General features: G+C 27.7%; 3 protein-coding genes across 11 annotated transcripts in view; 1 reads left to right on the forward strand and 2 right to left on the reverse strand.

Moving 5' to 3' along the window:
- LOC123301681 (hexokinase type 2-like) overlaps positions 1-12,061 on the forward strand; it is a 46,547-nt gene extending 34,486 nt beyond the window's left edge. For 4 of the 8 annotated variants that reach the window (XM_044884535.1, XM_044884529.1, XM_044884533.1 and 1 more), the window contains exons 2-8: positions 7,073-7,235; positions 7,625-7,767; positions 7,846-8,058; positions 8,489-8,591; positions 10,003-10,424; positions 11,017-11,241; positions 11,448-11,697. In XM_044884535.1, the coding sequence (XP_044740470.1) occupies positions 7,073-7,235; positions 7,625-7,767; positions 7,846-8,058; positions 8,489-8,591; positions 10,003-10,424; positions 11,017-11,241; positions 11,448-11,540 (1,362 nt within the window). In that variant the 3' untranslated portion in view covers positions 11,541-11,697. Of the gene's footprint in view, positions 1-5,915; positions 6,010-7,072; positions 7,236-7,624; positions 7,768-7,845; positions 8,059-8,488; positions 8,592-9,464; positions 9,565-10,002; positions 10,425-11,016; positions 11,242-11,447 lie in introns of those variants that run through there. The other 4 variants (XM_044884534.1, XM_044884531.1, XM_044884536.1 and 1 more) reach the window with 4 other exon arrangements.
- Positions 12,062-15,197: 3,136 nt separating this feature from the next.
- On the reverse strand, positions 15,198-17,185 carry LOC123301040 (methyltransferase-like protein 25). Its single transcript, XM_044883768.1, has 2 exons — positions 17,181-17,185; positions 15,198-16,482 (listed from the first exon to the last, which is right to left on the reverse strand). Exons 1-2 carry the CDS (start codon positions 17,183-17,185, stop codon positions 15,198-15,200), a joined length of 1,290 nt encoding a protein of 429 aa, XP_044739703.1.
- Positions 17,049-17,914, reverse strand: LOC123300786 (protein LTO1 homolog). 2 transcript variants are annotated; one of them, XM_044883435.1, is made up of 2 exons: positions 17,785-17,914; positions 17,049-17,718 (listed from the first exon to the last, which is right to left on the reverse strand). In XM_044883435.1, exon 2 carries the CDS (start codon positions 17,675-17,677, stop codon positions 17,270-17,272), a length of 408 nt encoding a protein of 135 aa, XP_044739370.1. In that variant the 5' UTR covers positions 17,678-17,718; positions 17,785-17,914; the 3' UTR covers positions 17,049-17,269. The 2 variants fall into 2 exon arrangements, with proteins under 2 accessions (XP_044739370.1, XP_044739369.1); XM_044883434.1 differs by having other exon boundaries at positions 17,049-17,713; positions 17,785-17,911.
- Positions 17,915-21,467: the final 3,553 nt, after the last annotated feature.

Below are 21,467 nucleotides of genomic sequence, written 5' to 3' on the forward strand. Positions count from 1 at the left end.
CATCAAGCTGAAATTTCTGAATTCACTGTTTACCCGCGAGAGCACAAATTGTATAGTATGCATTATATGGGTATATCAGTTTTATATGTGTGACATGTATGTATGTCAACACTGTCTCTACATTGTATTTCAACAATTAACTCAGTCAATTGTTTGTTTTCACTTGTTTTATAGAGGGATTAATGTAGAATCAATCATAAAACTAAAACAGTTAACATAATATTACTCATACTATGACGCAAAATAAAACGCATTTTGCATTAAATGTAGTTGTCAGTCAAGTATGGAATCACCCATATATATTTTAGACTACAGTCTATACACTTATATAGTAAAACAGTCTGGTATTTTTACATTACAATATCATTTAGAAGTGAATGTGTTGCAAATTTAAAAATTGTTGCGTCATTTTTTTATTGTAATGATTCTTTTATTAATATTTTATAAGAATTTATTAAATTATGAAAGATGTAGTGGTAATAGGGATAAGAAAGGGGATGAGGGAGGTTAACATGTAAAAAGAAATGATATACATCACAGGACTAACGGGTAGTCCAAAAAATAAGTCAGATTTCGACTCTGGACTCACATAAAACGTTAGAATCTACTATTCTACTAGCTATTCATAACAGATGCAAAACTGATAAATGACGTGTCAGGATTTTTACGTATTTTATTATAAAACAGACTTTGATTTTTATCATGTACGGTGTGTCTCGAAAATATATCTAATAAACCTCAAATATGACAGCACAAATAACATATAAAAATATTAAGATTGACAAAAACTGTCGCCCACTATTTTACCAACCTTAAGTACAGGAAATATAACTATGATAAATGCTTTAATTTTAAAATAAAATATTTTAACTATAATATTATCACTTTTTGATAATTATTTTTATAATAAAACAAATTATATTTAATTATTTTTATTATATGATACCTTACTCTTTTATACTAAGGACAATAATGACAATATTGTCCTTGATAAGAAAACAGTTGGCTTAGCGGAATTTGCAAACATCTACGCCATTAATTAAAAAATGCTAGTCGTATTTATTAAGGTAGTGCGAGCACCAACACAATTTTAGATTTTGGATTGAAATTATTTGTACCTTATTTTCAACTTTGATGGTTAATTTTGTTATAACTTCAAGAAAGTAGACAAAAAATAAGAATAAAATTTTTCGATATCTGCCTTGGTTTTCCAAATATTGAAAGCTAAATAATTAAAGCTATTTTGAAAATTACTCCAAATGTCGAAAAATGTTATTCTTACTTTTCGTCTTATATTGTCAAGTTATAACATAATTCACCATCAAAACTGAAAAATGTATATTTTTTAATTTGTGTCCCCACTACCGTTCTCATACATCTTTAATTTATCCGGGCACAACGGGAGAAATCATAACTTTTTAAAATATAGTGACAAAAGATTTTTTTTTACATACATCTATGGATTCTTATCTCGATAGCTATTTGAATAAATTTAAAAAATAGTTCCCCGACCATAAAAATAGCTAAAATATTTTGTTCATATTAATTGAACAACCTTGATATTAATTTTTTTAAATGATTTAATAATATTTACTTCCAATTTACTTCTAATTTATTTTATTTATTATTTGGGGAAGTAAAACTATTATATTAATTATAATGACAAATAAACATAAGTATATAATAACCTTGCTTCTGGCTAATTATATAAATATTACAGTATTTATAGAATTTTATGAATATCCGATGTCCTTTTTGCTATTTTGCTTTATTTTATTTCCTTTTTGCTTTTCTTCGTTCGTTCATCAGCTTCATATCGCCTTAGCGATATAATCCCAGTACTGTGACTCTTTAAGTTGACCAATGTAACACCTGCCTGTAGGATTATTACAGATTACGATTTTAGATTCAAGAAAAATCAATATTTAAGCAAACATTTCCGTATATGACGTTTTATTTTTATACTTTGTCTGCAAATTTGTCTTAAAGGAGATGAATAGGGAATATTCATGAAATTTAAATTTGGTTCAAATATTTTTCTTCCGTAACTTTAATGACTGGGCATTTCAACTAAACCATTATTTTAGTAATTAATATCTTTTTAATTACTTAAAATTAATTAATAAAAGTACAAATTCAGTGAGGCCATTTAAAAATTTATAAAACGGAAATTCAAATTTGTATACGGACGTGACATCATAGTACGGGCTTGTCAAATTTGTTGACATACTGTATGATATTAATTACTTACATTTTATATGGGATTTCATTAAATTATACTATTAAACGGCTTTTTATTAGAAAACTTAATAATAACGAGTGTAAATTCTGTATTGTAAATTCATTTTTTTAAAGTGTAAATTATACATTGAACTTTCACCAATTGACAGATCACGTACTTATACATCATCAACAGAGAGCGCCAAAGGACTGCGTTTAAATATCTCAAAATTAGAATGTATTTTAAATATTTTTTTACACTTAAATACAGCATTTTTAAGCAGTATTTATATTTTTTACTTTGCTATAACGGTGTAAACAATGAATTAAAAATATTAAAAAAATACATGAATGTTCCCTATTCTCAAATTGTCGCCATGAACTTGGATTTTTCAATGGGTATTTTTATCCATTTTTATTATTTATATTTAATAAAGTTGTTAGTGGAATTGCAGCAATTAATATTAATTGATAAATTATCAATATAATAATTTTAAATATATTTTTAATGGACTGCAGGTATTTTGTGTTAATTATTTGAATAAATGTTTTACTTATATGATTCAAAGGCAAGAGGGGGAGAGGGGAGGATTTAACATAGTTAAATAAGGAACTATCTAATCTATTATGACTTTGAACAAGGTTAAAATTTTATTTATTTCCTGTTGGATATATATATTTTGACACACAGTCAAAATCTGATTAATTTTACTACGCAATTTTTGCCACAAACATTCCCCTTTTAAAAAGCAACGCCCAAAATCCACGTACTAAAATGGCGATCGAATTGGAACAACCCTGAAATTCTAAAAATGTAAGAAAATAGTCAGGGAACTTTCGACATTGGAAAATGATAAATTATTTTCTGAATAGTGTCTGAAATCATCGATTATCGATGGGCATTTCGCATCTTGTTGCTATAATTATGGTATGGCTTGGGAAAGTCAGAAGTCCATGAGAACGCCACCCCTCTGTAAGGCTGTAAGGCCAATTTTTTAAGTTAGTGTAGCAGTATTCTGGTTTGTCGAGAGTAGTGGCTGAAAAATGAAAGGCTGTATTCTTTAAACGGAACTATATTTGCCATCCTCTTGTCTAAAATGAACTAGTTTATTTTATCCTGGGTTAAAATTTTATCTCCTGAATCCTGGACAATATAGAGACAGGGCTAAAAAGCACATCACGCTTTTCAACTTTTTGCATTCCAATTTAAAATATATTTTTATACTTTTTAGTTTTTAAAACGTGATATATTAAATATTAAGTATATTACTTCCCTAGACCAGAAAGTTGAATTTCCTGACATATTTGATTTATCATTTATCTCCGGGAAGAACAACTTTTGTGGCTTACTATCTACGCTACCGAATCATTAAAAAAAGGTAGTCACAAATCGATATCCCTGGCTCAGGGAATAATAAAAAGTATTTTTAATTTCAAACTATAAAATATATGATTTTAAGTGTTAAAATAATATGCAATTTTAATGTTTATCTTTTGAATTATTAATCATCTATTGGTTTATTTACAGTAAAAACCTTTGGAGGTGTGATTTTTGTCATTTAAAAACAAAAAGTCAAAATAGAAGACTTCGAACTTTACTAAAAATAATTATTACTAATTATTATACGTATTCATTACTAGATAAAAGCCTCTACAGATAGTGACGTGATTCAATTAATAATTAATTAAAAAGGGGGCGAAGTCTTTGTTTTAGTTTTATCAATTATTTACAAATACTCGAATTGTCGCGACTAAAGTAGGCAAAGGAGTTCGATCAAAAATCCACTTTTTATAACGAAAAAATGCATTAAATCAAAATATGACACTAAAATAAGTTCGTTCCAGCACTTGAACCATTGTGAAATCCGTTTTTCGACAGAGAATATGACTCGCACGTCATCAAACCGTCTTAAATTTTGTAATTATCGTAGAAATCGCTTAATGAATTTAAATGGCAATAAATAAATGTTAATCGGAAAGAGACATAGGTTATAATTTTAAATCAACGTTCATGTGTTTAACTTAGAACAATCTAACTTATATTTAACGTATGTGTGTTACAAAAAGCACGGATTTTATTTTTATGTAAACCGTGCGTTTTTGTGACACAGAGTAAGCACATCATGACGCTTCCATTATAATTATTTCGTTGCATATTATATCAAAATTCTAATGAATGGTCATTTTGTATTTGACTAAAAACTATCAATAAAGCTCAATTAGAACCAGTAGAAATTTGGGCTGGAAGACTTTTTTTCTTTCAGTTCAAATACGAAATTTTTTAGGGGTATCTTTTAGAAAACTACCATGTAGAAAACATGTAATTGTAAATATATTTAGACAACTTCTTTACCATCTCAACTTTTTTTACCCGACTGTCAAGGAGTGGTTATATTTTTCGCGCGTATCTTATATGTATGTTTGTAAATTTTTTTATTTCTTCGCACCTTCTAAGGTATTGTTGTATTCGCCGCCTTAGTGTCGGGGCGCTAAAAACTTTTTAGTAAAAGGTGTAAAATAAAATCTGATTAAATGAAATCTGAAAAGAAAGCAAGAAAAGTTCTGTAGTTTAGATAACGGCTTGAACAGTCGGTACCCATTAATATCTAGATTGGCTCAAATTTTCTCAATAATGAGCCCCGGCTGTTGAAATCGCTATGTAAACTACTGGACTTGTCTCTTTCTTTTCAGATTTTATTTAACGCAGTTGAGTTTTTAATTTCTTTATTTTTTGATGGTAATATTTTGATAATATTGCATGTGAAATTTACTTAGAATTTTTAAAATAAGAATGACGTCATAGTCGAATCGTCACACCTTCAACAATGCACCAATCACCAGATTTAAATGTAGAGAGGCTTGGTCGGTATATATCGGTTAAACCGTTCGTTGATATTCGTACCACATATTGTATACGTATCATTGAATAAGTATAAGATAAAAGTTTATTATTTTAAACTACCGGATGCTTTATTAAAACTTGGATATACACATGAAAAATTCACAAAAAATTCAAATCGAGAAATTTTTTTAAAGTTTCGATTTTATCTTTGATCTTTGTTTTTCTACATATAGTTACATAGACTGAGTGTCAAACGATTTTAAGCGTGCCAACATCTGAGGTAATTGCTTAGGTCAAATCCATTGTAGATTTGTAAAAAAAGGTAAAGTGATTCATGATAAGTATTTTTTTTAAATCAAAAAGCGAAAGAGTTCAATGAAATGACTATGTTTTATGTTAAACATTTTGTGATATGAAAATTTAAGCTGACCCTAGCTGACCTAAGTAGTAATCTCAGATGTTGGTACGATTCTCACTAAGAAAAATAGGCGATGCTTAGTCTATGTATACTATAAAGTCAATGGTTTTCCTATTATCTTCTATTCATTGCGTCATACTCATTTGATATGAATTTTAAACTAATTTTAAATAAAACATACGGTATCCACGCATGTGTATATAAAAATTTGCAAACGTTGTGAAATTTCTGTGAATTAAATCCTCTGATTACACACTACTTCACCCCTCTAACATACTCTTAAAACTGTTATATATATTAAAAAACATTTACTATGTTCAAATCAGAATGTATTTAAAATAAGAAACGCGAACTAGGAAAAACGATTTTTTTATAAATTAAGTGTCTTATTGAAATCGAAAATTTTGTGAAACGTTAATAAATCAGTATTAGTTATTAAATTTTTGACTGTGATATTTTTTAAAATTATTTATTATTTTTTTATTATTTATAAAACATGGGTTTAACACATAAAGAAGCTACACGCGAGGTACATATTTTTATTTTTTTAATTATTTCAAAAATTTGTCATAATTTGCTAATTTTATTAGACATTGGTACACTTTTTATTTACATGGATTTATTTTTTGCGAATTTTTAACAATTTAAAAAATCAACTCGTAGCGCTACTACGGATTTTTGTTGAACTTTATTTAACGTAAAATTAAATTTACGATAGGTATTTACATGTACTAATTATTTTGGATTATTCGATTTGAAGAAAAGTTGTTCGAATTATAAAACAAAAGCTCTAAATTTAATGAATCAAAAATTCCTAAAAAACTTGTTAACTTGACTTTTTAACTTATCGAGGTTCTACTGAAAAAAATTATGTTTTATTTTAAATTTTGAAACTGAATCTTTTATCGCTTATCGTCCTACGCACTTATTTAAATCACATACAATTTATTTACAAAAGCGTATAAAATTTTGATAGTTTAATCAGCTGTACTTAAAAAAAATTACGTTTCAAAGCTTAATTCTTGGAATTCATATTTTAGCTTTATTATAATTTTCTTTTCACTTTAAGAAAGCTGGAATTATTTTTATATCGCTGTCTATTTAGAAACAGTTATTTACTTACTAAATTGGGTTGATCACTTAAAAATAACAGCGATATAAAAATAATTCGAGCTTTCTTAAATTGAAAAGAAAATTAAAATAGAGCAAATATATGAATTCCAAGAATTTAGCTTTGAAACCTAATTTTTTTTATATTATATTTTCTAAGTATAGCGAATTTAACTATCAAAATTGTATACGTTTTTGTAAATAAATTGGCAATGAGAGAAATTTAAAAAAGAAAACATTAATTTTTTCATACAGTAGAATCTCAATAAGTTAAATTTGAGTCGCGCTCTATTGAATGTGTTATATGCGGGGAACATTATGACTGAGCACTTCAAGCTTTTACCATATACTCAATAGCCGAATTACAAATTAATGTTAATTAATTGGTAAATAATCAAGAGAAAAACAAACCATAACATTTACTCAATTGAAAATTAAAATTACATGAAAAGTCTAAACTAAATATTCCTTTTTTGTTACAGATACGAGAACATTGTCAAGTATGGATAATGTCAGATGAACAAAATAAAAAACAAGGCGAATTATTTTTAGATAACATAAAACGTGGTTTAGGAAAAGATACACATGCAAAAGCAATCACAAAATGTTTTGTCACTTACGTAACAGATTTACCAGATGGCACAGGTAATTAAAAATAAACAAAAAAACACCTTGAGATATCCTTAATGTAGTTGAAGCTAACTGTTTTTAATGCTTAGAAAGACTCTATCTAGCGATAGAACAAAGAACTATAGATATTAGCTCTCATAGATATATAATATTTAACGGAAATGTTGTATACAATCTTGTAAACCAAACACATAGTAAAGCATACCATTTCATGCACACAGAAAAGAGTTTAATGTTAAAATAATAGTTTTAATTTTAATTTGGGGCTATTTTTTTGAATATTTTATCAAAAGTTCAGCCAATTTCGTTGAAAGCCTTTTTCATTGTTTAAAACAACTACCTTAAAATACAATCGTCCTTAAATTTTTGTTAATTTTATTTATCATATTTATTTTATTTTGTAGAACAAGGAAAAATTCTAGCATTGGATTTAGGTGGTACGAATTTCCGAGTTTTAATGATTGAATTAAAAGGTAAAGGTCAACCTGATATGACATCTGAAATTTATGCTATACCACAAGAAATAATGACTGGACCCGGGGTTAATGTAAGTGTTTATTTTTTTTTTCGATCACAGCTTTAAATATTTACTTAAACTTAACATTTCATTCATCTTATTTTACAGTTATTCGATCATATTGCAACTTGTTTAGGCGATTTTATCAAAAATCACAAATTAGAAGACCAAGTATTACCTTTAGGATTTACATTCAGTTTTCCATTAAAGCAACAGGGCTTAAAGAAAGGTGTTTTAGAACGTTGGACAAAAGGTTTCAGTTGTGATGGTGTTGTTGGTCAGGAAGTCGTAGGAATGTTAGAAACTGCTATTAATAAAGCTGTACGTAATACAATATATTCATTATTAATTTATGCAATATTAACAATTATTAATTAAAAAAATATTTTGTAAAAATGTCAGAATATTTAGCGATTATTAATGACATATTTGCTCTACCAAAAAATTTCCTTAAAAAAGTTAGTTTTTGTTGGCCCCTGCCATTAGGAGATGGACTTAGTTCAGCCTGCTTTTCTTTGACGACTTCCGTCGACGTTAAAGCACTCCTGATGTTCTTAAACAGCTTCAATTGGTTCATGGAGTAGAGGCCGAGGATGTGCCATCCCTTTTTCGATAGCACAGCGGAGCCTTTGGTATAAGTATGTCCCACCTTAGGACAGCCACTCTAACCTAACCTAATAACCGCTAAATACTCTGACAAGATTTAAACTGACCAAGTGTACGTATAAGAGATGAAGATTGACAATTTCAGGGATTACAAAATGTACAAACAACTGCATTAATAAATGATACAACAGGCGCATTAATTAATTGTGCCAGTATAAAACATGACTGTAAAATAGCTTTAATAGTTGGTAAGTTTATGAAATTCAAATTCAATCATTTATCTGGGAAAATAACAAAAACATTGGGATTATTTATTTAATATTAACAAAATTCTGGGATTCCATATTTTGAGATTGTATTTTATGTTGATTCGTTTAGACCAATTATGATAAATCGTGAATCAATACTGTGTTATTTTTGCATTACTTGGTGATATGCAGAATGCCAGACGTGCAAATTCCACCGCTGCGACACTAAATAGAATAGCTAATACACCCAAAGATGTCAATGGCTGAAGCTACTGTGAGTGTCAAATAACGCGTGCATTTTGTTTTGAAGTTATTAGTATTTTAAAATCCGTCGGGTCATTAGATACCCGGCAACAATGACGTCGGGTTAATAATATAATGATATGAGAGAGAATTCTCGACTTAGAAGAACTCTCGTAGATAAACGAGAAGCATGACAGCGTGATTAAAAGCTTACTTAAAATGTTGTAATAATTCGGCTCGCTATTTATTTAATTTGATGCAAATTTCAATTTGTACATCATTCTAATGGGGCGCTCTTCAAAACATTATATTAATGATTATATATTAAAATGGGTCTTAATCATAGAGATAATTTCATAGAGCTGTATAGACATGGGAAAAGCAATAAGTGAATTCTTGTAATTATCAAATAATGCAATAATAATCCCAGTATTCGATTACGCCAAAGAAATTGTCCATTTTTGTCTCTATAGTCACTGCTCTATTCACAAGGGATAATATTTTTTTAAATAGTAAGATCTTGTTAATGCAAGAGTATTTATATTAATTAATAATTGAAAGTATTGCATGTTTTAATTAACAATTAATTTGGGTTCTAATATTTTTGTTTTGTTCAATATTTATTTATAGGGTTTAAAAATAGATTGTTGTGCTATTTTAAATGACACAACTGGAACACTCATGTCCTGTGCATTCAAAAATCCAGACTGTAAAGTTGGTTTAATTGTTGGTATGTCCAAATCATTTGTATTCTTTCGTCTTTATTTATTATAAACAATTAATAAATGTCATAAGTATAAATATAGGCCTTAATTTTCATCCTAGTATTATTTATTCATAATCATCCTAGTATATTTATTAATTATTACTGCGTTTTAGTAAAAATTGACATTTATTAATTATTTAATAATATTATGATTATCTAAATTAATTATTCCGAGGGAGTTCATTAAATTTAATGTAGAGAGAATGGGGTACTAACAAATTATTTTTTAAATTTAAAAGATTGATTATTTTTCTGCCGCTATCTGACAATCTAAAACGAAAATTATTCAAAAACATTATACTTAGCGGGTACCATTAATATCATTTGGAAATTTTCAATTTTTATTATAATGACGGGTAGATAAAAGCACATGAAATTCATAAAAATTATACATTATTACAGGAACTGGTACAAATGCTTGTTACGTAGAAAGAATTGAAAATGCAGAATGTTATGAAGGTGATAAAACTGGGGTAACTCATGTAATTATCAATTGTGAATCGGGTGCATTTGGTGACGATGGATGCTTAGAATTTATGCGAAATGAATATGATGAGACTGTTGATGCCAATTCAATAAATCCAAAATTGCAATTATTTGAAAAGATGATATCTGGAATGTATTTGGGTGAATTAGTACGGCTAACAGCAAAAAAAGCTATTGAAAAGGGAATACTCTTTGATGGTAAATCATCTGATAAATTTGATGAACGCAATTCATTTGAAACTAAATTTGTATCAGACATTGAGAGTGAAACCAGAGGCACTTTTACCGAATGTCATGCAATCTTAGCATCATTAGGATTAGGAAATGCTACAGATCAAGTAAGTAACTTAATATCAGTACCTTAGTTTAAAAGCTAGTCAATAAAAAAGTTAGTTATTATGGTTTTCAAGAAATAGATGCGAATTTCTATAAGATAGAAATTGAAATACGTGTCGTTTAACGACAATATCACTCACGAAGCCCTTTTAGGGCGACCAGGAGCACCGAATTACGCTTTTTTAATAATGAAACGGAGAGTTTTTGATAAATAATGTTTTAAAAGTAATCGGTTTTGGTATGTTACGTTAGGCGTAAAAAAAATACCCAAGAAGAGGTTAAGAGTAAAAAAAAAGGCTGGAAATTGATGAACCATAAAGTCTTTGTCGCTGCTTCGACACGCACGCCCGCGTTTTTTCCGAACTTATCATGATTGTCATTTTTAAATGTAAAACTCCCTCTGCTATGCGTGCATGTGGGTTTGTTGCGCTTAATGTAACAAAAACTACTCAAATGGATTTGTCTTGACTTCTCACGCACGTATATAAGTTCACACACACCTTTTTTAGATTAATATTTGCGTATGGCTAGCTAATAAATTGTTGTTTTATTTAATCGCCCACCCTTAACTAAAACTGGATTCTTTGTTTATAGGACTGTGCAAATTTGCGATATATTTGTGAAGTTGTAACAGCTAGAGCTGCACATATAGTCTCAGTAAACTTAGCAACATTAATCAATAAAATCGTACGTGAAAGTGATAAAGGTTTAAGTGAAACGGTTACAGTTGGTATTGATGGTTCTGTATACCGATTTCATCCCAAGTTTCATGATCTTATGATGAAGAAAATGTCTCAATTAGTTACACCTGGTGTTAAAGTACGTATTATTATTATTTTTTTTTTTTAATTAAATTTATTTCCAAATCCAAAGTTCTTTTGCAAATGGCATATCTTTGGATTTGAAAATAAAACTTTTTCCTAATTATTCATTCTTATAGCATCCATTTCCTGTCATTCCACTTTTCCTTCTGGTGTTCTAAATTTTTTATAAAATAAAAAACTCAATTTATGGTATTTTTACAGTTTGACATAATGTTATCACATGACGGAAGTGGACGGGGTGCTGCTCTAATAGCTGCTGTAGCGTCAAAACTTAAACAAAACGTATCGAATTAACAAACAATTTAAAATCAAAATTTTAGTCCTAAATAAATTTTTATTAAATTCAAATTTTGTTACAAAAAAAAATATTTACAGTTTGGTATTACATTGTCGGAAGATGGTAGTGGAATTGGAGCAGCCATTATTGCAGCTTCTGCTGCAGCAAAGAAAAGAATAGGAAATTGAAAAACATCCCTGCATATAATTTGTTGTTGTAATTATATTGAGTACTGCTGGTTTGGACTCTTTTCATATTAATTTTGAGACAATACTTCGTGATTTTGGTTTTGTTCAATTTAATCATAACATGTTTGGGTTTTTGCTCAACATTGTACGCACAAACATCTCTTTTTAATGTATTCATTTTATGTTTCATACCTTTAAAATTTAAATAATAATTAGGAGAGATAGTTGCATTTCGAATTAATTTTCGATTTAAGTTCCTCAATTAACGAAGTGTGTTATGATTATTCGAACAAAATTGAAATCGTTTAGAATAACAAATTATTTTGGAAAAACTTTTTAAGATTTATTAAACAAAATGTGTATAAAAAAAATGATTTGATAAACAATTTTAAAAGGTACAAATAATTGTAATAAAATATAAATATTGTAAAATATTAAATTTAAAATAAAAAATAAAAAAAACACAGTGCCAATCAATAATTAATATATCATTAATGTAAATTAAAATCAATAATATATTTTTTTATTGAAAATACAATCAATATTAAAACGAATTTGGTTTTATTTGTTGTAAATAAATTTAATGTATACAATATTCAATCGAATCAATAATTGTTGGTCTTTCTTTTTTAAGAAAAAAGTTAATAAAAATACCATTTTTAATATTTTAAAATGACTTTTTTACTGACCCTTTTTTAATCCAAATACCAATATAAGTATAAACCACAAAAGTTCACAGAGAAGTGAAATTTTTTAGTCGTATTTGTGTGGTTCGGTGGTTTTAAATAAAATATGATTACGAATTATTAAGATTTCAACTGAGAAAAGGTAGGTTTGTTAAATTTTTGAATAGAGGACAAAATGAATGCTTGATTTATTTCCAAAATCATTACTCAATAATCTCTTGTTATAAGTTAAATATACGCATAATCTCTATAACCAGGTTGGCTGTGTGGGTATAGCACTTGCCTGTGAAACTGAGGTACGATGGTTCGTGTCCTGGTGTGGCGAAATTTTTATTTTTAAGTTAAATAAATTTGATGTCAAAAATTTTCCACTCTTTTTGTAGTTTAAATTATCTATATAACCCGCCCTCTTAATATAAATTACTCCCATTTATACATATGTCATAAATCACTCTTCTGTCAGGGGGTGGGAATTAAAATTACATAAAATATACCTCGCTCGAAAAGTGATTGAATTTTACTTATTTTGTATAAAAACTTTAATAAGAAAAGAACAATGTTAATTTGTTTTATGAAAATGTACAATATGATTTTCATAAAAATTTAAAACAGTTTTTTTGTTATAAATAAATAAAAATTGTTATATATTTTAAATTTTGTTTTATTTTTTAAATTTTCAATCCTATTTTTTCTTTCAGAACAAAATTATCAATTAATTATTTATTTAGTAAAGGTAAGTATTAACTTTAATATATTATTATCATAACCCGGGTGGCGGGGTGGATATAGCGCTAGCCTCTGAAACCAATGTTACGCTGGTTCGTATGCTGGTGTGGATTATATTTTCACTTTTAAATTAAATAAATTTTTCCTGATGTTTAAATTTTCCACTCTTTTTATAGTTAAAATTATCTATATAACCCGCCCTCCTACCATAAACAATGTCTATTATACATGAATCACAATTATGTCAGGGGGTGGGAATTTAAATAATCATAAATCATAATCATAAATCACTCTTTAAAATCATATCCTCCTGTTACAAAATATTAAAGAATTTGTACTAGAATGGCGCTCTGCGATCTTAGCACCTCATGTGCGGAATTTCGATTGACCAATTATACCATCTGAAAGGTCAGAAATTGGTCATAAAAGGTTAGTTGGTCTCATTAATTGGTCAGCATCAGAAAATTTTTTATTAAAGATTGAAAAAACTCCACCTATGCGCGATCGGGAAGCATTCGCTGATAATTGGTCAGCTAATATAAATAATAATTGGTCAGTTTAATTTTTTTATATTCAAAAAATAATATAATTTCGAAAAAATTTTCAATTTTTTCAACATTTGTACTAGGAGAACATAAGTGGGAATTAGTAGTTCCTGATAAGGAGAAAAGTGAGTAAGTGTTTTCACCCCGAAAGTCTAAAATTTTATTTTGGCAGAAAGTTATTGGTCTGCCCACTAGAGGTCACACTCACCAAACACGGGTGTGCAGACCACTAACTTTCTGACTTACGAGGTGACAACAATTACCTTGCTATCAGGTACTACTTATTCCGTCCGTCGTTGATGTTCTCCTAGTAGAAATGTGAAAAAAATTGAAGTTTTTGAACGAAAAAAAACTAATTTTTTCATCATTTACTAGGCAAACATGCTGTGGTGGAAATTTGAAAAAAAATGAAAATAAAAATCAGATTTTGCTTAAAAGATTTAATGAACTTTTTTTTTAATATATGTCCTCACCTAGTTTCGAACTAAGGGACTATTTATTCGAAGTCAGATACGCTAACCATTATACCATTAGGGCTCTGTTATTCGTAGTAATAAATAATTATATTCATATTTTCGACTTTCTTAAATTATAACAAAAAGTAAAACTCATTTTCGGAAAATTTTGAGTAGTATTATTACAAAAAAAAAATGGCAAACGAAGTTTGAAATACTTACCTATCGTGAAGTTCGAAATACTTACCTATTTTTAACTGAAATAATATTGTATAGCTACAGAGAGATGGGGAAAAATAAAACAAAACAGGGTTTGAGTTTTCAACTTTATTTAAATGAAATCAAAATACATAAAAACTATTTACGAATTACTTGCACATAATTCCATATAATTAATTTCATCTTAAAAAAATTTTTTTGCTTCAACTTTTTTTTTACAAACCAAATACCACACAAAAATAAAATGAAAATCCAAAAAGAATATTACGTATTTACAATCCAACTTCTTTATCTCACCTATATTTTATAAGAATTTGTTTGTACCTTTACTAAAAAAAAATTAATTAGTTAATTAATAATTTTGTTCTGAAAGGAAAAATGGGATAGAATAAAATAAAACAAAATTTAAAATATATAACGATATTTATTTATTTATATTAATTTGAAAACGTTATCCCGAAAATTGATTTTTTACTATATAAAAACCATTATTATTATTCATTCAAATTTTTTATAGGTGACATATGCACAATAAATATATATAATACAAGTGAAAACAAACAATTGACTGAGTTAATTGTTGAAATTACTACTCTCTCACCAAATTACTACTCTCTTTTACGAAATATTTCCTGTTCTTCATGAAACTTTAGTTTCAGTTGAAAACATGTAAATCATGTCTTGAAGAAATGTATATTGCCAAGATGGTGTTTCAGCTCCTCTTCCCTATCGGAACCAATTTCTGGATACAGTCTTACCTGAAATGTTAAATGCAGGGAAAGTTTTGGAACTGCTTTTTTAGGAATTAGTGGAATGGTGTAAATTAAAAATAAACAAAAATTACAATAATGACTTTTATTTAATTGATATAATTGCTAAATGTCTTGGAGATATAACAGAATTAAACAATTGAATTAAATATGTCTGATTAAATCCATTTTCTATTAAATACATACAACGATCTGTTAATATCAATAATTCAATAATACTAGAAAATTGCATTCGAATTAAGTAAAACAAATATAATTTTAAATCATCATTATTTTCTTGATATTTATTTAATAAATCATTTAACTCATTTTCAACGATTATTGAATCATTTATTGATTGATAATTATTTAAAGCTGATCGACAATAATCAATAAAATTATTATGTTTCGAACACTTACGACCCACTTGCCCTTCTGGTAAATTCAACCCATATTTATTTTGCAAAAAAACTTGAAATAGCCCACGATAGAATAATGATTGATTATTGATTTTTTGTTGATTAACAGTACGATCGATTGATTGCGATGCAATCATGCGTGCATTACGATCTAAGTTAAAATTTTGATTTTTCACGTAATCGCTCATTGGAAAAGTTTTTAACAAGTGATAACAACATCCCACATTGCATAAAAACTTACAATTAGCATCATTTACAAACAAATCCAATGAATCACATGCTAATTGACCACAAGTATGTAATCCAACTAACGCAAATCGATCAATATTGGATTGATTAAATTCATTTTGTAGGATTTCTATTAAATTTGTGCTTGATGTTACATATTTTGTGAATTGTTTATAAGAATTTGATATAATCGAATCATTTGTTAAGCCTTTCCAATATTTTTGTAATTTTTGTAATCTTTTGGATGAGCCTGTCGTATTAATTGATTGAGAATCGATCCCTAATACGTTTAATTTATATTTTAATGATAAATAAGAACTTAAATATCCTTTACCATCTCCAATATCAACAACATATTCAATGTTTTTATTCTTACTCAATTTATACGTTAAATCCGCCATTTTATTAACTTCATGAATTTTTTTATCTGACATAAAATGTTTAAAATCTTCATCAACAGGTTTTTCATCTTTTAAAAAATTATCTTTGGAAACAATAATTGAATTGTTTTCTCGAATATTTTTTATTTCATTTAAAAATACGGTTAAATTTGGATATTTGTCGTAGTTCTTATCTTTATAAATAATATTAAACGCATCTTCGAAGCCATTTTCGGTTAATTCATTTTGTATATTTTTTGGGATATATTTATCCCATAAATTATTTGTATAGAATTCAACCATATGACAATTTATAAATTCCAAATAGGGATTTAGAAATTTTATAAGATTATTTAATTTTAATTCGATAGACATTTTCGGAAAAAAACAACAATAGGGTATTCCACTATTTTTCAAAAAGTACTTCAAAATGTTGATTTTGCTAATAAAAAGCCACCAAAAATTTATTTCGGAAAAATACACACGCTTTCTTGCCAAAAACTTAAATTTTAAACCTTTTTTAAACTGTCAAAAACGCGGGCATCCAATTTGATGATATAATATGGGTCTCACTATACGAAATAAGACAAATAAGTTTGACAGATATATTCATAGACATTTGATTATAATAAATATAAATACTTATTATCTATGTTTATATTATACCCAGCTGTCTATACTGAACTAACTGATGGTCTATGACTCATACCGCTATGACATCACAGCAGGGCTTACTCCCGTTTTAGATTACGTGATATACAGTTTAAAAAAACGATTTTTAATTTCAATATTTTAAAAGAAAAATGTGATTTTATGACTCGAAATCAGAATATTTAAGTATATTTTTACATAAATTTTAACTTTTTTCAAATTTCATGAATGATTTTTTGACTAACGATAATACTCTATTACGCAAATAAAAATTCAAAAAGGCACTACGATGAGACTAACGAAATTAAAATTACTGAATAGCTAAGTGATTGGCTATTGTAATGCGAGATTGGTATTTAATGTAACTCTTTGATTAAATTCCAAATAAATTTACAAAGTTTAAACTCTTACAACATTGCAAACTCTAACAAAAAATAAAATATCCAGAAATGTATTAAAGTTTACAATTATGCCATACAAATATATTTATTATATATTAATTAAAATGTTAATGAATTTTTGGTTGAATTAAATTGACATTGTATTTTTAAACGAGAACAAATTTTTTTAAACAATGCACGAATCTTCTCAATCGTTTCAATAAGTTGCTCAAAATTCACATTCGATGGAATACTTTCAATGTACGATATAATTGTATGTACATCACGTATTAAAGTTTCATCGGTAGTTTCATGAAATGCTGTACTTGTTTGATATATTTTTATGATACCAAAATAATAACCTAATTCCGTACCAATTTCAGTGCCACGATGATATCCAAAATGGTATGCTTCAATGTTACCATCGGTTTTTCCCGTGTTGTATCCAATATTGTAGGCTGTTTGATTACCACGATCTTCACTTAATACTAAATCATCGAATACATCATTTATATCGACTTCATCCATATCTTCATTATTTATTTGAGTGAATTGTGATGTGAACTAACCTTTGAAAATCAATTTGATTATTTTCTACATTATTTAAAAAATTAATTTATTGTTAAATTACTTACCATTAACTTAAATATTCATTCAATAACTACTATAAATTTAATAACTGTAATTCTTAATAATTAAAGATTTCTTAAAAATTATAGATTAACCTTAATTTTAATTATCAATCTGACATCTGACATAAACTTCATAGACTGCCATTAAATATAGACCGCTAAGAATGTCTTTGTTTATAATAGCAATGCGCGATTGCGAGTTCACTTTTGTGTGGACGCCCAAAAAAAGCGTGTATTTTTTCTGTAGTTTTCTAAGAGCCATGTTCGAATAGTAGTTGATAAGTATATCCATCAAGAATATTAAATTTTGAGTATATTTTATTAGCTTTAGCGGTCTATATTTATTTAAACATCTACGGCGACATACTAGCATAGACTTCTACCAAAAAGAGGTGCACTGTAATAGCTTGAAATTTTCTAATTTTTACCATTAAATATAGATGGCCAACATGTATCATACAGCTTAAAGTTTTTCTGGCTGTTTTAAGGCCTAGAGAATGGACTTAGCAAACCATCATAAAATTGACCTCTCTCCAGAAAAAGACAACGCAACTGTGTGGCCAATACTTGTCTATTAACTACTGGTCACCTGCTCGTTTTGTCTCTCTTTATATTTCTGCCGTATTAGCTTTAAAGGTGGATAGAGAATTCCCTAGATTTGTAATATATTATTGATTGGGCAATATCAAAGACATAATATCATAGAGCAAAGACCACGGGAGCAAATAAAGAATGTCTTAGAACTCACGATTTTCTCAACATCTCAATGAACTCTCTTATGTGAATGAAAAAGGTCAATGAAGATGAGATCTGAGACATTCTTTACTTTTGCTCTCTAGATGTGTAATATACTATTGATTGGGCAATACTATAGAGATAATACCATAAAACAGCAGTCATCGTCTAAACGGTTGATCGAAGTAAAGACCTTTTGCCTTCGTCGTACAAAAACATATCTTCTTTTCATCATAGTATAAGACGCTAATACCGAGACTAAATTTTATGTCAGGTCATCTGATTTTTATAGGAAACTAAACATTGAAAATAGATAAAATAAAACATAAAATTTGTTTATTAATATGAAAGAATATTATTTTTATACAATTGATTAAAATTTGTATTAAATTTAATTAATAGGTATTGAATTTAAATAGTTACCTATATAATTTTGTATTATTTGAAAATAATAATATATACAATTATATAATTAATAAATCTTGTTATAATATGTACAATTGGTAATTAATATTTATTTATTATTTATAATAAACGTTCAATACACAAACTTAACAAATAATTATATTTGATAGTTAGCTGATGAATTAGATATTTAGATGAAATATCATCTACATATTACCAAAGGAGGGTTGGCTTACCGCCAATCAATAAAACAGTTATCCGCTTCATGTCAATAAGTTAAATTGTGTGGACTCGGGATGCATATTTTGACAATGTTTTCATAGAAAGGCTCAAAAAATAATATATCATTACTGTTACATATAGGCAATTATTTTACACAAATGTATTAAAAGTTGATAGCAAGTTAAAATTGATTTGCTTAAAGTCAGATTACAATTGATTTGCTATTTTTTTCTTATTTGAATAGGAAAGTGATTGATTCTCCGGAACTGTAGAGTTTGGCCCGACACTCAATAAAACGGCATGTCTGAAATCCAAAACTTAGAAAGTTATTTAAAAAAATTATAATTTTCCTTTTAAACTGTTAACGAAAGCCGTGATATGTCGGCACCGTTAAGCGTTTTTGAATGGTATAACTTTTTCCAAAAATTTATTTATTTAGTCCTTTAGTCTTATAAATATTGACGGTAAGTCAATCCGGCTTCCATAACATTACATTTATAATAATAATTTAATTTGTATTTTATTAATAATTTTTATTTGTTACTTACAATTAATTTTAGATAAGTTAGTACATATTATATACTTATGTAATATGTTATAGCTGTTTTGGATTATGTCAGAAATATCCTGTTGCTGTTTTATTGTTTTCAAGACCATTAAGCTTTTTTTATTGCACCAAATTTTTATCCTAATTTGCGCACGAGTAAACCGGGGTAGTGATGTTCATGAAAAACTATTTCAAATAAAAGTTGTTAACTTTTTTATAAGGAATAATTATTACCCTAAAACTTTTATTCTATCTCTAACGGTTTACAAGATGAATACTTTTTCATTTGATTAATGAGCAGAAAAGAAAGTAGAAAAAAAAAACCAAAAGGTGCATAATTAAATCAGCTAGAACTTTTTTTGGTTAAAACCCCAACTACCACTTCCTTAAGCTCCCTCCTGAGTGATCATGACTTTTTATTTAATTTTGTTTTGTTATGATAGAAAAAATGGACTGCCTGTCTTTCTGTGCGCCTATTTGTGAACACGATAATTCAAAAAGGAAAAGAAATTTCGAGCTGAAACTTTTATAGTGTGATTATGGACGTAAAAACACAGTTTGATAGCAAATATTTGTGCGTATATATCTTTCATCAAATATTCGACGCTTCGATGAAGTATCCGGAGCATTTAAATTCTGGTTATTGGTTTGGTTGAGTACTCTGTTATTTTAAACGCCGAAATGGCTTCTGTGTACTAAGCCGATTACTTGACCTGTGTGAATGATTCGACGCAGATTTTGTTTCATCTAAAACAGCTATAACAACATAATGAGGTCTTAATAATATTTTGTCATTTGTTTTTTTGATTTTACGCACGTAAACAGCACATAAACAGTTAACAATATGTATATAATGGAAAGCATCTAGCTGAGAAGGGATAATTGTTACATTTTGTGAATTTCGTCCTTGTTACCACCAATTAAAGAACACTCTGGATATATAGACTTATTCCAAAAGAAAAATCGATAAAAGTAATATATAACCTTTTTCGACTAGACGCTGCGTTAATTTTATCAATCCATATTTTATTGATTGATTAAAAAATCAATACAGTACGTATACAAAAACCATGAATATACAGATTACAATATATCATGTATTTAACACGTAATAATAAAGTGGGAGTGCGGGGGCTAATAATAACATAGTAATTTGTTTATAAAGAAACGTAAGTTATTCAATATAGCATGATACGTATTACGATGTATATTATAGCTATTACGTCCACACTTTGTCCCAAAAGTCTTAGATACAGAAAAATATTTCAAGCAAAAATTGTACGTATCAAAGCAACTCATAGGCACCTTGGATTGGACTGGGCCTTTAAAGTTAGTTAAAAGTAAACTAGTTTTCGTTACTGATAAGAGATTTTGAAATATTTTCTGCGTAATATATATATTTTGATAGAAACTGTTTCTATCACATGACCAAACAGAATGTCAACATTCAAATGAAGTTTCATGTATACAGATTTATTTGCGGAATGTATTCATTTTTCGAAAAAATGTTTCAAATACCAAATATTACTTTCTTTATTAGGAAAAAGGCCAATCCAATATAGCTTTTCATTTAAAAAGTGATTCTTTTTTGTTTCGGACAAATGTCAATCATGTAAAGATATATCACATATCTTCTATCTTTGTCAAAAAGAGCTGTTTGGTAAAGGTAAAATATATTAGATTTTCTTGAGTTGAATAGTTTTTTGACAATTGTCCGAAACAAAAGCAAATCGATGAAAAGGGATATGTGTCCATAAGATGGCCTACTTTGATAGGA

Source organism: Chrysoperla carnea, chromosome 5, assembly GCF_905475395.1.
Source record: "Chrysoperla carnea chromosome 5, inChrCarn1.1, whole genome shotgun sequence".
Lineage (NCBI taxonomy): Eukaryota > Metazoa > Arthropoda > Insecta > Neuroptera > Chrysopidae > Chrysoperla > Chrysoperla carnea.